Source organism: Lonchura striata, chromosome 1, assembly GCF_046129695.1.
Source record: "Lonchura striata isolate bLonStr1 chromosome 1, bLonStr1.mat, whole genome shotgun sequence".
In the NCBI taxonomy this organism is placed as follows: Eukaryota; Metazoa; Chordata; class Aves; order Passeriformes; family Estrildidae; genus Lonchura; species Lonchura striata.
Window position 1 is genome coordinate 121,535,240 of NC_134603.1, and position 15,221 is coordinate 121,550,460.

A 15,221-nucleotide genomic window follows, 5' to 3' on the forward strand; every position below is an offset into this window, starting at 1 on the left:
ACCGATTACTCTAGCACAGCTACATAGTATTGGTTTGTGACAACATTAATTGAGAGCTACTTTGAGCATTTGCCTCAAAACGTGTGAAAGCCTCTTCAACAACACACCATTCTCAAAACTTCCACAAGCAAAGTACAAGCTCTTGTCAAAAAGGCAAGAGCTGCTGCTGCTATGACATACACTCAACAACTTCCTGTGCAAAAATGCCACAAATGATAGTCGCAACCTAATCCGCCTCCTCAAAAAAAAAAAAAACCAAAAAACCCCCCAAAAAAACAACCAGAAAAGCTACAGTATTCTCGATCCTTTGTCTTCTAAAACTCAGACACCGAGGGACAAGGAGCCGGGCGCCAAGGGGGTGGGGGGGCACCACGCGTGCGAGGGAGGAGGGAGGGTGTGGCCTCTCCTGTCCCATCCCCCAGTGGGGCTATTTAAAGAGAACGGGATTACCTCGGACCCGCTTTATCGACGTCGGGAGCCCGGCTTCGCCGTCGAGAAGAAGTGACCGCCTGAGCTTAGTTTTTCTCAAAGAAGTTCATACGGGTTTTGTTTGAAAACCTTATTAAGTGTTAGCTATGGTGAGTAAACGCCGGAGGTGAGCCATGCTGGGGCAGTGGGGCAGGGGCGTTTAAATGCCGAGCCGCCGGGCGGGCTTCTGCTGGGTTATGTGCTTTGAGGCGGGGCCCCCGGCGGGCAGCGGAGCGGAGAGTGGAGTACTAACTTTGTCGGGTTGTTCTTGGGGTGAGGGATGGGAATACTCTCAGCTGGAGCAGGGTCCCCTTGTAACGCGGCGACGGGGCTGAACCCCTGAGGGCTAGTAGCGCTATAACTGTCTTGAGGGTTTTACCACCTTGCGAGACGAGCGGTTACGGTGAAGGAGGGAATACCGCAATTGCCAGGCCAGGGGCTTGTGCAGGGGAACCTCTGGCTCGTAGCTATCGGTGTTACGGTCTGCAGGAGGCTTGGCGTCGGAACACGCTTCACACCCTCGAGCGGCCATTTTGTGGCGGTGCTAAAATAGCGCTGTCCCGCACGGCTGGGCGGGCATCCCTCCGCCTGCCCGTGGCGGGCGGTGTACCCGGTGTGCGTAGGCTCCGGCAGTACCCCTTGTCTGGGGCTTGCGAACAGCTTTCATTGTTCTCAGCGCCAAAGCTCCCCGCCCGCGCCCCGTCGGCGCCGGGCAGCCCGGGTGTGAGGCTGTAAAATGGCGGCGGCACGCGAGCGGCGCCTCGCCGGCCCGAGGTCCAACGCCCCCCCCCCGAGGGCGGGCGTCGCCCGGAGTGCTGCGGGCTCCTCGGCTCGCCCCAGCGTGCTGCTTTGCCGTTTGTTCTTTTTGTTTGAGAAACATGATTTGCCACTGTAGCGCTGGCGCTTCACGCTATACGAGTAAGGCGGTGGAGCTTTTTTTTTTTATTGAGTTTTTTGTTTTATGCCGGAGAAGCTGTGCCTAGCGCGCGGTGCTGGCCCGAGAGCTCCGCTTAGTGCCCAGCGGGGAGGCTGCGGCCGCAGCCATGTGCTTCCCGCGGGCTCCGGCGCTGGCATGGCGACTGCGCGCACTGTCCGCCCAGCGGGACGTGGGTCACGGGGTTAAATGCTTCAATTTAAAAATAAAACCAAAAAAACTCAAAAAACCTAATGCTTACTTTAAACAGAGAATGTGCTGAGGCCAGGGGAGAAGCCTGAGAAATCATGAGCTTTTGTGGCCAAAAAAAAAAAGTGAACGTTTTTCTTTCCTGGATGAGCATAAAACTGAGTGAAGTTTGTAACACGCGTGGGTAGATGTTGGAACTCAAAATGTCCCTCAGACATTTTTAGAGGTTCCAGGCCTTGGTCAGAAGCATTTGAGACCCTGGCCGGCAGCTGCAAACAGCTGTGATTTTGAGTTTGAGCCATGGAATGAGTTACCAACTTTGAAGGTAGAGCAAGCAGTCACAAAGGGATAGATAGCATAGTAAAAGTAGCTACAAAACAGAGGGGAATTTTTTTTAGTATTGTACGGGGGACGGGGGGTTTTTACTTTGTACATGGGGGTCAGAAGTTCTAAGATGGAGGAAAGTGGGCTGATCCTGTTCTTCCTCCTTCTTCCTTGCCTCCATGTTCTCGGTGATGCTGGCACTCACAGATTGGTTTAGAGTAAAAAAGTACTTTGTTATATAGGTAGTAGGTATTGGGGGGTAAACTATAAACATGTAATACGTAATATATCATAAAAGATAGCAGCAGCCCTGGGCCGGGGGGAGAAGAAGACAGCAGACAGTGAGGGTGTCAGGGTGTGTGTCTCTGCTTGGGCCGCTGACCAAACAGCCGCACCCCGCGAAGACAATCTTTTAGATAACTAACAATAAACTGCCTTGAAACCAAACAACAAGAGGCTGCAGAGTTTTTCTTTGGAAGCACGGGTTGAAGGAGAGACTTTACCACCACACGAGACCCCAGACCAAGCCCAGGGTTTTCTCACAGGTAGGCAGGTATTTCCTCCACCTAGTCCTTTTCTACCTTTTCTTTTGCCAAAACTCTTAACTAGTCTTCTGACTGCTGTAAGGAGGACCTTTATACCGGTTTCCCCTCATCAGTTTAAACTTCATATTTGCAGGAATAATAGGGAGCAAACAGATTAATTTTCTTTTTTGACGAGAGAAGAAAAAAACCTGTTAATTCAGATAGTGCTATGTTGGTAAAATTATTTGGCTTTAGATAAGACAGTAATTTTTTTGAATTGGCAAACATTTTCCATGATAGTACTGAGGACTTGAAAAGTGGCTTTGGAGGGAAATTTTCTTTTTTGTTCTAGGAGAATTTTACCACTGTGCATTTTTATTTCCTTTTCAAGTTCTAGGAAATATGTATATTAATCTTACTTTTGATGTTTCCCAGCTTGCCAGAATGCCTAAGTAGTCTGTTTATTCTTTCTTGCAGGTACATAATGTGTGAGAGTGTTAAATCAGTTAATTTTCTTTGAAAATTCTGCGTCATTAGTGTGAGGCAGGAACACTGCACTTCCATGGTGGCCAAGGCCATGTGTGACAGGTGTACCAGCAGCATCTGTGGCTATCACCAGTGTCCATGGCTACCAGCTTCCTTCAGCTGGTGCTGGCTGGGCACCTCTTATGAGAGCCGTTTCCTGTTTTAGGGCTGCCAAGAACTTGCACGACAAAGTGAATACCACTTCTAGCTTGGTTCACTGACACATCCAGAAAGAAAAAAGTAGAAGCAAGAGTTAGGTCAGCTTGAGGAGTTATCATCTCAGATTTCAGTTCTAATGTCCTTTAGCTGAGTATGCAGCCAAACAAAAGCAGCATACCAGGTGGGTGAAAAACTGCTCACTTCATGTTAATCTTCCTGCCAGATTTTGTAGAGCCAGTTTAATTTGAACTGAGAAGTGTTAGAACCAATGAATGGTCCATTTGTGCTATTGAAATTCCTCATCCCCTGCTATATCTGCAAGAAGGTGCAGGCATTCTGGTGTCTTAAAATGTAATCTAGTTGACTAAAATAAGTATTTTTGTTTAAATTTTTTAGGCAGCGCATGTGGAAACCCAGCACTCAGACGCCATGGAGGGCAGTGCCTATTCAGCAGCAGTCAGTCAGGGCTATGTTTTACCAGAAGGAAAAATCATGCCAAACACAGTCTTTGTTGCTGGAATTGACTTAAGGGTATGTATACACTTTTAGTAGTTCAAAATTAATAAAGGGTGTACATCAGTGGAAATTTTGGTCCTGTTTGAGTGTGGATTTTTTTATTACTTTGTGGTGGTGGGGTTCTTTTTATTTTTTCTTTGTGTGTATATTTGCCAATCTTGAAGGTATTGAAGTGTTATAGGAGATTTCTGGAACATGTTTAGTTCTTATGGTAGTGGAAAATAATTTTAAGAAATGGTACTCTCTGCTTTAAATCAGTTCTAAGCACTTGAATGTTTTTGGAGATGTTTAAGACCTTGTTTTCTTGTAGGTGAATGAAGGAGAAATTCGGAGTGTCTTTGAACAATATGGTACTGTGAAGGAGGTGAAGGTCATCACTGACAGATCTGGTATTTCAAAAGGGTGGGTAGAATATGAGTAGTTGTTTTAAGTTGCTGCTTATGTGGACAGCATTCTGTAATAGGCGATATGAGCAGATACTTAGCAACACACTTGACATGTATAAGCCTTAATAGTAGATGCAGTTTTCTGTTGTGGTGAGTTAAGACTGTGAAACTAGTAAATCTATACTGCCTCCAACTAAATCTGTATAATCTTACAAAGAATAGCATTAATTTTCTGACTTTGGCCTCTCTGTTCAAGGAAAAGAAGCTCACTGTCACTCAGCCGTTGGAAGCAAAGCCTAACTCATGTGATGCTTATACAGTCAATGCTTTTATAAGACTGTTCTGTTGGCTGGAGTAGTTAAAAATCTGGGGACAGTTCAGGATGATTAAGAGAATTAAGATGGCTTATTTAGGGCAGTGGCTGTGCTCTCTCTTGACACTTGTGAATAAGTTCTAGAGTAAAACAGGCCGAGTTTCTTTGCGTGAAGAGTGAAACCAAGTATGTGAACAAAGTTGAAACAAAGGAAATTCCCTTATATATATGTAGAAGAGTTCTGGATTACTGTGGGGAAACCCTTAAATAAGATGAAGGACCTTACCCTGTTGAGTTCTGAGGAAGCCATCCCAGTTTTGAGCTTTTCCCTCCTGAGGAGAAGGAGATGGATCCTCTTGAAGTTCCTTCCAGCCCAGTTTTTCTTAGATTCTATGCTTAGATCGTAGAATGTCACATCTTTTTCTTCAGCATATGTAGCAATGGAAGAGCTGGAAATAAAATTCATTTTCTTATATCTTTAGCTAGTTTACAAAGTGAACCCTGATGTGCAGTTAGCCAGAGTATGTTACAAGTGTTAATAATAATTTGACTTACTCCATTAATGGGACACAATTGTTACTATAATGCTCTGAAATGTTCTTAATTGTATAGACCAGATAAACTAGAGATGGCAGTGAAATAAATTGAAAAACCTCTTCAATAATTTTACTGTTACTGTAAGGCCTACTTTCATCCAGACCTCTGTAGAAAATACAAAATTTAAAGATAAGTCAGATCTTATTTAAATTTTTAGCTTTCTGAGCTGCTAATACTAACAGCAGTACTTACTTTGAGTAGTTAAAATGAAAAAATAACCCCTTATTTTCTATTTAATGTGATTCTAAAATCTGACACTGATATTTAGTTTCTTTTATTTGACCCCATACCTAGATACTGCTAGTAAGCAGTAAATACTTTTTTAGGCTGAATAATAAACTAATGTCCTAGTTGATAATTTTGATGTGCAATATAATGTACCCAGCAAATTGTGAACTGGTCTTGTTCAAAAGAATTTGGCTAATAATCAAATGAAACTGATTTGATGATTACTGAGTAGTCTGTTCTTCCGTTTTAGGTATGGATTTGTGTCTTTCCTGGACAATGTGGATATTCAAAAGATAGTTGAGGTAAGCTCTTTGTCCAAATTACTCTTAAGAAGTTGAGGTTTGAAGGCTAGGGACAAGTTTGTGGAAGCAAAGTTACGTACCCTGTAGAGTAAGTTAGGACACAAAAAAGTCTAGGGTTGCCCAAAAGATTAGCTTTCTAAAATGTGTACTGGTGGTAAAATCTTTATGTATTTGCTTAAATAAAGAAGCAAATTAGTTTTCAGCTGATTAGTTTTTAGCCTGGCCTGGTCAGACATCTCCTGTGGTTTTGTTTCTGATTGCTCTCATTTATTGTGCTTGAAAGCCTTGAGTATGTCTGGTTGCTTGCTTTTTGTAGTGGTTGATTGTCACAGAATCCTTTTGCTATGGCAGAAATCTAGATACTCAGTTATTGGGACGTTTTGGTTTAACACAATTAAAGTGGGACACTAAAATTAGTAATGTCTCCTTTTGGTTAACCAATCCTTTTCCACCAATAAGAAGAAACAAATATGGATAAATATAAGTGAAAAAATTTCAGTTTGCTAATGAAGAAGGAAATAGCAACAGGCAGAATTATAACAGTAATAGTCACTAGTTACAAAGTTGCTGAAATCTCCTGGATTCCCAGGGAACAAAAAGAAACTTGAAATGGTGGAGTGACACCTGTCCCCAAATTGTGGCCTCTGCAGCTGACCAACCGTATAGTTCAAAAGACAAGGGGAAAATTGTGACAACCTTCCCCTTTCTTACCTCTTCATTGATGAATGCAGCTGGCACTCTTCAGCAGCTCGTACTTGGTTAAGATCTAGAACGCACAGAGGAATTTGTCTTCTTTGGCAGCAGACAGCCAGGCAAGGCCAGGCAGCTGGGCTGGGGTGGATCTGCCTTCACTTCTGCAGGGATGCTCCATGGTGGCAGTCACAGAATTCACCTTGAGCCAGTACAAGATGCAAGAGACAAAAGCGGGGGAGGGGCAGGGGAACCCCAGAGCAGAGCCTCTGCCTTGAGCAAAGACCACGAGGCAAGAGAGAGCTCTGTCCCTGCTTTGAACTTTCAAAAGACTGGGGCACTTGCCCCTCTCTTGCCCCATGGTTGTTTTCTGGCTCCAGGGTCTTAAGAGACAGTAACAATTTTGGGCACAGATAGATGAAATACAATAACATTTTGGGTTACCTAGGGCGTAGGAGTAACAGTATCATGGAAGACAGTATTTTTTACTTATGCTTCAGTAGTTGAAATAAGTTTCTCTAGCAGTAATTGTGCATTTGGATGCTACCTGGAGTGCAAGTATTTTCTGAGCCTTCTAGATTGTGCTATGGCTGTTCCTGTGTATAGTGGGTTTAGTGCTGGCCAAACACCGGTGCACTCACTAGAATTACTTGCTCATTTTCTGCTGCGAGATAAGGATTAGGAGGAGAGAAAAGCAGGCTCAAAACTTTAAAGGATATAAAGAAAACTTTATTAACAGGACTAAAAAGAATATTGAGAAATCAGAATAAACCTTCAGAACACTTTTCCTCCCCCCAACTCTTCTTTCTTTTCCTACTGACAACATGAAGAGACAAATTTGATATTTTCAGTCAGTTTACCACTTTTTAAAAAATCTTACCTTCAGTTCATTTAGGGAGAGGAGCCTCTCTTACTGTGCCGTGGAGGGTGGGCATGGTTGTGTGATCTCTGCTGGGCAGCAGCCACTCTGGGTGCATGGCTGCTTTTGGGCCCCTGCCGCAGTTAATTCCAGCTGCTTAACTGTGGGGCTGCAGGGCCACCTCTGTTCTTAGCCACATGATTTTTCTGTGGTGCCAGCAGGATGGCTTAGCAGCCGACAGCCAGAGTAGGGCCAGGCTGTGGTTGGAACTCAGTGGTGGCAGAATTTCCACCAACCTGTGTGGTGGAGCCCGGCCAGAGTTCAACGGCCAGAAGCAAGAGCTTTTCCTGTGGTTTGTTAATTTTTAAATGTGATTTCACAGAGGTGTGTTCAGCTTTAAGTGGTTTAACAGGGTGTCAGTATTGAAAATTAGCCAGCTGATTGGTTTTGTCAGGTCTGAAGGAAGCTGCCAAGGTCCTTGCAGGGAAGTGGATAGTTAGTGGATTTTTTCCTTAACTGAAAACCCCAAACTATGTTAAACCACAACACTGTCACCATACAGTTTTCCTGTAGCTAACACAGGTGATGAAGGGGTAAGAACTGTTTACAGCCCTGCTGATCTTGAGAGTTTGGTATCAGAGCAATTTTAAATCTCAGTGCTTATAACCAGATCGGGTACTTGGTTCTGATAGACATGGGCAAGTCACAAACCGCAGACAAAGCTTTTTATTTTCCTTCTTTATTCCACAGTTCCTGAATACAGTTACTGTGAAAATAACATGTATTGAAATACTTGCCTCTTTGAAGTCTTTGCCTCAGAAAACTCCTGTGTCTGTGGAGGATGAACAATCTCTCATTTGCTTCTGAAGCTCTTAGATAGGGAAGTAGATCAGAAAGACAAATCCAGATGGATGTGCCAGGCACAAATGTAGTGTTCTGTGATGTGCAGATGTGTTTACTGGCCATCCAGCTCTGTAAGTGGGAAGAGAGCATGTTTGAATAAAGTGGAGAGTAATGGAACCCCAGCAGGAGATCCTTGATTCTCACCAAAAGATTTTAAAAGCTTGCTGTTACTTGACAGTATGATGACAAAAATATACAGTGACTGCTGTACTGAGCAAGACTTCATGAGTACCTTTTACTTTTTACTATGGATTACTTTTATTGTGCTACATCAGTGTGTGGAATGCTTGCTCTGAGGTAATAATTGCTATGGAGAATAGCATTGAGCCATGTACATCACTGATCTTTGTGTGCTTTTTCAAAACTGGTGCCTACAGTGTTCCTCTATTAATATAGAACTTATTGATGTGAGTTTTTATACCAGAGATCATGGAAGACCCAGAGGCATATTGTGGATTTTCTTTTCAGTGCACATTTGAGGTCTGCAGGCAGTACAAATTCCTGCCATGTCAAGAAGAAGCATGTTCAGACAGAACCTGTTGACTTTTGGAGGGAATTGAAGAAAGGAAGAATTTAATATGGGTGTTGTAGAGCTAAATTGTAAACAATGGCTACTGCACTAAATCACTTCAGGTCTTACTTGCACTGAGTGGTCACAGTGTTTTCTGTAGATTAACATGATAGAGCCTCTCTAACTAAAATTACTCTTGGTGCCTGTCTTCATGTGCCTGTTCAACAAGGCTTTGTAGCCTTGTTTAGCCTGACAGTGTTTTTCTTCTGCTTTAGGTCTGTATCTGCACTCTGGTCCAGCATTAATCTGTTTACAGTTCAGAATGGAAAGTTGCCTTTCATTTAGAGGGGAGGCCTGTCTCCTAGGATTTCTCATTGTTGAGGTGGAAAAGGTAGTTGCATTATTTTGGGCACAACAGGATTCCAGAATTAATTTAAAAATGCCCAAAATCAACCAAGACACTTTCCCCGAAAAAAAGACAAATCAAAAAACGTCCACCTGTCAAACCTAGTCAGGTTATTGCACCTTTTACACCCCCATATATCTGTTGAATTGTCTTCTCATACTGATAGAAATTAGAATGAGCAAGATTTTTTTAAATCATTATATTCCTTCTCGTTTTACAGGCAACAATATAGTTGTTATTGCCTGTTCAAAGCACTCCCTTTAACAGAAATAGGAAAAAATTGCAAAACCACATACTTTCTTCTGAAGCAGGCACTTCTGTAGAGTTGCACGTGATAAAGAATGTAGACAGATTGCCTGCATCCAATACTGACGTTATGCTTGGTACCAAAATTGTGCTAATAGGGCTAAACCAAAAATCTTTCAGTAGAAACCTTAGACTAGTCACTCTGCAATAGTACTCTCACTGAGACAGGGATAGTTAAAGCCTCTACGTGGGAAACTGCTGGGCTAACAGTCACTGACACATAGTTGCGATTTCGAGTAGTGCATGTTACTATTAGGAAAGGGATACATAATTTTGGAGGGTCGGTGAGTAGGCAGATGGAGCACTGCAGGAAATCTGAGGTAAAAGGCGTATGGTGTTGAGAGAGGAGATTGGAGGCTGTTGAGCCTTTATGAGAGTTGATGTACTGTGATGTAGAAGCAGTCCAGTCTCTTTAAAATCCCATAAACCTCTCACCTTGCGGATTCCCAGCTTACAGTTATTCTTTCTTTCAGTCACAAATCAACTTCCATGGTAAAAAGCTGAAACTGGGGCCAGCAATCAGAAAACAACAAAACTCAAGTAAGTATATATAAATAAATTTGTTCATGTTGCAGCTATTATAATATAGCAGGGTCTTTTCTTAATGATATGTCATTACCCTTGCAAATACTTTTTATCTGATACAGTATATTTCAGTTAAACCTAGGTTCTGTCTTCTGTGACCTCCCTTGTATGATGTTGTTTTAATAAGGTTGGTAGCACAATACAAGGTCGTTAATACTGAATTAAATTTGAGACTCAAAACCCTTAAAGTTTTTTCCAACTTGAATTCTGATTCTTAATGAAATACTTGCAGTAATGTCTTAATACTATTTATCTGTTTCAAAACAAGATTCTGACGTGCAGCCCAGACAAGTAGTTCTTGGTCCTCCTCCACCGCAGTTCCAGAATGTATGGAGTAATCACAGTATGGAGACATATGTGCAGCCTCCAGCTGTCATGAACCCAGTAACACAGTATGTTCAGGTAAGACTGCACCTGACACTGATTTTGAATCATAATGAAATATTTTTTTGAAGGTGCAAGCACGGATGACTTTTGGAGTACATATTATTGAGATTCCAATCTGATCTTGCTGCCCGTTTTCATATTGCCTTCCCCAGTAAAAAGCACCCAACTCCAAACCACTTCAAAGGAATGCCAGCAACCCTGAAAATTTGATTCAGTGATGTTAACTCATTATAAAACAAGAGGGAGATATCATTTAGGAATGAGAACTGTTGAAAGTGAAGGGAAGATTATTATTGCCTGTCACAGATGAAATTTATCCAGAGATTTAGTGTGTGGCTTCAGAATAAACTATGAAATTTTAAATGTATCTTTGTAAACCAAGACTGGGATCAGAACTTCTCAGCTTCTTTTCTCTTAGCCAAACATATCCTTGGTTTTAAACTGCTGTTGTGTTACAAGAGAACTGTGTTACAGCATCTGCTGTTAATAGCTGTGCCCAGCACAGTATTGCTGGTACTTCAGATGGCCATTCCTACTGAGGTGTGGGTACACTGTTTGTGGCCTGGGTATGAGTCCTGTGCTGTAAGTGAACCCGATCAGGCTTTTACTAGCCTGTATGATGGGGCAGTACTGACTACAAACTGATCCTGTTTTGTGTATCTTAAGCAAAGAGGAAGAACAAACTTTGAGAAATACATTCTTGCAAGGCAGAGAGCTTGATAATAGTATTCTTGATGATTCTCCTTAGTTTATTAATGTAAGCACATTAATTCTTTTAAATGCTGGAATGTGCCTTTAACTATCTCTGAAGAATCTGAAAAGGTTCCAGGTTAACACTGTGTCATAGTACTTTCAGGAAAGAAATACTAGGAAATTGTCTTAATTGGAGTACTTCCTTTGCCTCCTAGAAACTGATCCTTCAGAGTGATCTGCAGACAGACTAGATCTGCTTCAGATCTACTCAAAGTTTATTGCATGACTTGCACTTCTGAAATTGCTTAAAAGATCAGTTACAAGCGGAAGTGGGATTTTTTAGGTATTAGACTTGGAATCTGACTTTATAGATGTTATTAGTGCCTGAAGTGCTGAAGCAAGCCCTGTGGGAAATCTAAGGGTTGCTTTTAAATTGTGAGTCTAGTCTGCTCAGGAATTGAAATAACAGTGTAGCTTCTAAAAATGTGCTTCTAGCTAATACCTCTACAAATATCATACTTGTATCTTGCTTCAAACTTGTGGGCTTTTTTTAAAAAAAGCTTTATTTACAGCCCTATCCATACAATTCATCACCAACTGTACTGCTAAAGCCGCAAGTCCCCGTAGGATATCAACCGACTTACAACTATCAGGTATGTAAAGTTTTAGTAGAAGCAGAAAGGCTGCTGGATATCTGACAAAGTTGGAATGAAGTGTTAACTGAAGTCTGAACTTTGTGTTTCTCGTTCTTTGAAATCTATTTTCCTTCAGTTCTTCACAGCTACCAAAGCAAAAATAAAATAGTGATGAAAAATTGAGTAACTTAGCATACTCTTTTCTTTTTATAGTTTCTTTTTTTTTTTCTTAAATATACTGTGATAAAACAATTTTGAAATCAGAAAAAAGTGCATGAATTAGTAGCACTTGTGGGAGTACTTTGCATTTGTACATGCTGTAGTGTGGGATGTTAGGTACTTGGAATCAATCTTATCAGATGATAAAATGTTTGATGTATATAGAGGGAAGGGAATGTTCTCTCGTACTATAAAAATGTCAGAGAAGGTACTTAGCTGATAGCGTGGTTTGAACTCACAAGTGAAGTGTGTGGCGAAGTCCTGTTACTGGTCTTAAACTAGGAGCAACTGAAAGCAGCTGGAGGCTTGAGGTTGGTTTTCAATGTAGGTATTTGGTTTCCCTTATTTTCCTAATATTTAGAAATATTTTTAATTTTTCATGGAGTGAGAAGGTGATAGTTGAATAAAATAAAGTATCTTGCTGGATATAAGGCTATGTATTAACTAATTGTTTTGTGAGAAATGCTATAAACAGTGGCTCCTACAGAGCAGTTACTTGTCTGTGTTGGAAATGAATTAGTAAAAGGTGGTTCTTGTCCAATTTTTGTTTAAGGCCCAACCACAGTGGCTTGCTGGAGAGCCAAGAAATTATGTAATGCCTCCAACTCCGGTAAGTGTACAAAGTTAGACTTCTGAAACTATTTTCTTAATTAGCACATTGGGTTTACAGCTTGATACTAAAAAGTCTGTTTGTCTGGATCTGTGTAATCTGGTGTATAAAAATCTAATTGCTGATAAGAGTATGTAGTTTTTCAGAATTTCTGTTGATGTGCTTTTTTGAGTTACCTGGTGGAACAGATCTGCCTGTTTTTGGCACTAGAACTACATGTTCTAGTCACAGAACTCTGGAATTTTAAATAAAATGGAGTTGGTTTTTCAGGAAAAGTTGAAGGAAAAATAAGTTGACCTGATGTAGAATATTTTTTTTAAGTTTAAAGTCTCCATGTTCTTTGCAAATACTGATGAATTTTTTGGTTCCTTCTAGTAGGTTTAAAAAATTTTCCCAGGCTACTACAAACTGTAGATGGTGCTGCTGGCCTCTAAAAAAATTCCTTGCTTTCTGTGACTTGTGAGAAAGACTCTCTATTTGTTTACAATGTCAAAATTTAAACTTGCCCTCTGGGTATTTTTGTGTAGTTAGGTATATTTATGGACTGCAGTTTTGATTAAGTGTTTGAAAGCTGTAATATATAACTTTCTTGTCAATGGTACTCTTTTCCTGAAAGCTGTCAGAAGTCACTGAAATACTGATTGCACTATTGGCTTGAAATAGTGTTTTTTTTTTATAATATCCATGAATGTAATACAGCCATAGTGTATCACTTTACAATTCAATGGTAGCAGGCCAAAATGTTTTTAGAGTAGGTGTGCATGGGGGTTTCCTTGTTCAATGTTACCAGCTTGATTGTAGGAGCAGACAACTGTTCTAGAACTATCTCAGTTAAGCAACTTTTAAGTATCAACTGTCTTAGTAAAACAGGTCATGATACAGTACTTCCCCACTCATGAAATTTACCAAAACTGCAAAGATAAAGTTGGCACAGATTACGAATAGGTGAGGATCAGCGACACCATAACTCTGCATGTTTTTTATAGTCTTACTGAAACACTGTAATACTTTAAACCTCTATAGGTGTATACTTCAGCGAACTATCATGGCTCTGAAGATACAGGAGCTGCACAGATGGAATGTGCTGCTCCTGAGCCTGTGCAGTTGCCTAGCAGTCCACAAAAGGTAAGTTCTTTATCAAAGTTTTAATGTTCTCTATCATAAAAGCCATTCACAGAAATTTGTATGTTAGGGTTATGAAGCTTTGTCAAGGGCCTCTGACAGATATCCTAGAAATCAAGGTTATGGTTGCTCCTTTCAGCCTGTTGTCATATGTATCTGACTTCTGTGTACAACTCCAGAAGTGTCGCATTTCCTTGAAATTGTTAGTGCTTGTTTGCAGTGCTGAGGGCTGGATAAAGTCTGTTCTACTCGATCAAGTCTACTGACAAGACTTTGCCTAATTCTGTAGAAATTCCAGGGAAAATTACAGATACTAAAAAAGTAGATTCAGTAGCACTGCCTGCTGTCTTAGATGTATTTTAAGCTTCAAATATCTGAGTTGGTAACTTTCTCCCTTCCTCACTGTTCTGTGGAAGGTGGCCCTAATTTAGTGAACAGTTGGCTCCGAGTTCAGTTTTCTAAACGAGAAATTTCATTTTTCAGCTGTCAGCCTCATCCACAAGAGAACTGGCATGTCACTGATTAGAATTGTTTTTACACTGTAACACTGAAGGGGGGATAATGACTTAGTAACTTTAGAAGATTGGTGAGGACAAAAAAAATTACAAGTATCTCAGGGAACACAAGGCAGTTGAGGAATCCTGATTTCCAAGTAAACCCTGTGACACACTGGCATTGCTGTCTAGTAATGCCCTAACAAAGAAAATAACCGATAACTATATATGCACCTATAACTGTATTTCAGAAGTCTGTGGACAGGGGCATGCAAACAGTATTATCCTGTCTGTCTAATCGTGAGAACCAGCTGAAAAATGACTTTGTATCACAAGACAACAATGTAGAGGTATGTAGTGAAAGTAAAATTACATCCCTGAAACATAGCTGACCTTCAGTGTGTTCACCTACAGGATACCATAAAGATGAAGCAATTCATATCTGTGAATGCCACTTTATTTTTTTTTTCCTTGTACATGCTCTGAGATGTGTGGGTTTGGCTCTCAGTTGCTTAATGGTGGAAAGAAGTGCTGAAATTGGGTTCAGTGGGTTTAATCAGGACAGCATAAAAATTGCTGAACAGTCAACTAATGAACAATTAGAGCATAAGTCTGGCTAGTCATTTCTCAGTGACATGGCTGAAAGCAGTAGATTAGATTACTCCCTAGCTTGGACAGAGGATGTTGAGTTTAAACCTTGATAGTCTGTACAGTGAAGTAGCTACTGTGAATGGTGGCTAGTTATGCTTTGTCTCTGCTTTAACTAATAAATCATAATCCAAGTTGGTAGCTGGTTGTCATTTTTTTGCTGTATGTGTTCAGTCTTTGTAGATTTGCAATCTTGATTACATTCCAAGTCGGGTTATTAATTTCTAAGACCTCGCTTCCTTTTTGTAGAACAACAGATATGTGAACTAGACAGGCGTACTCTGAAACGGGAATGCAGAAGCTGTGTTTTATCAGTTTTGGAGAGGGGTGAATAGAGTACAGGATATATGAAAATAGTTTTCATAAAACTTTGGTTCCTTTATTCTGATTAATTTTATTTTTTGTCCTCTTTTCTATCCCATCCCAGGAGGGTAGGACATACCACTTCAGAAGAGGAAAGACAGCACACAAACCCCTTTGATCAACAAAGACGTCAAAGTATCTAAATTAACTGGATGGTACTACAGTTCAATTTAGCAATACAGAATGTAACATTTCGCAAAGTAACTTCAGGTTATGTTTGTATTCATGTTCTACCTGTTTTGATACTGTTCTTGTCGCTTGAGTAGTTTGAAGTTGTTCGTGTTTCCTGTATGTGGATTTTTCTCTGAGCTTTAAGGTACAGTTT

General features: G+C 40.8%; 1 protein-coding gene across 1 annotated transcript; it reads left to right on the top strand.

The window, feature by feature from the left end:
• The first annotated feature begins 1,204 nt into the window (after nt 1-1,204).
• On the top strand, nt 1,205-15,014 carry DAZL (deleted in azoospermia like). The gene is made up of 12 exons (XM_077782311.1): nt 1,205-1,322; nt 1,364-1,386; nt 3,520-3,654; nt 3,950-4,041; nt 5,414-5,465; nt 9,614-9,680; nt 9,994-10,127; nt 11,378-11,458; nt 12,213-12,269; nt 13,293-13,394; nt 14,137-14,235; nt 14,961-15,014. Exons 1-12 carry the CDS (start codon nt 1,205-1,207, stop codon nt 15,012-15,014), a joined length of 1,014 nt encoding a protein of 337 aa, XP_077638437.1.
• Nucleotides 15,015-15,221: the final 207 nt, after the last annotated feature.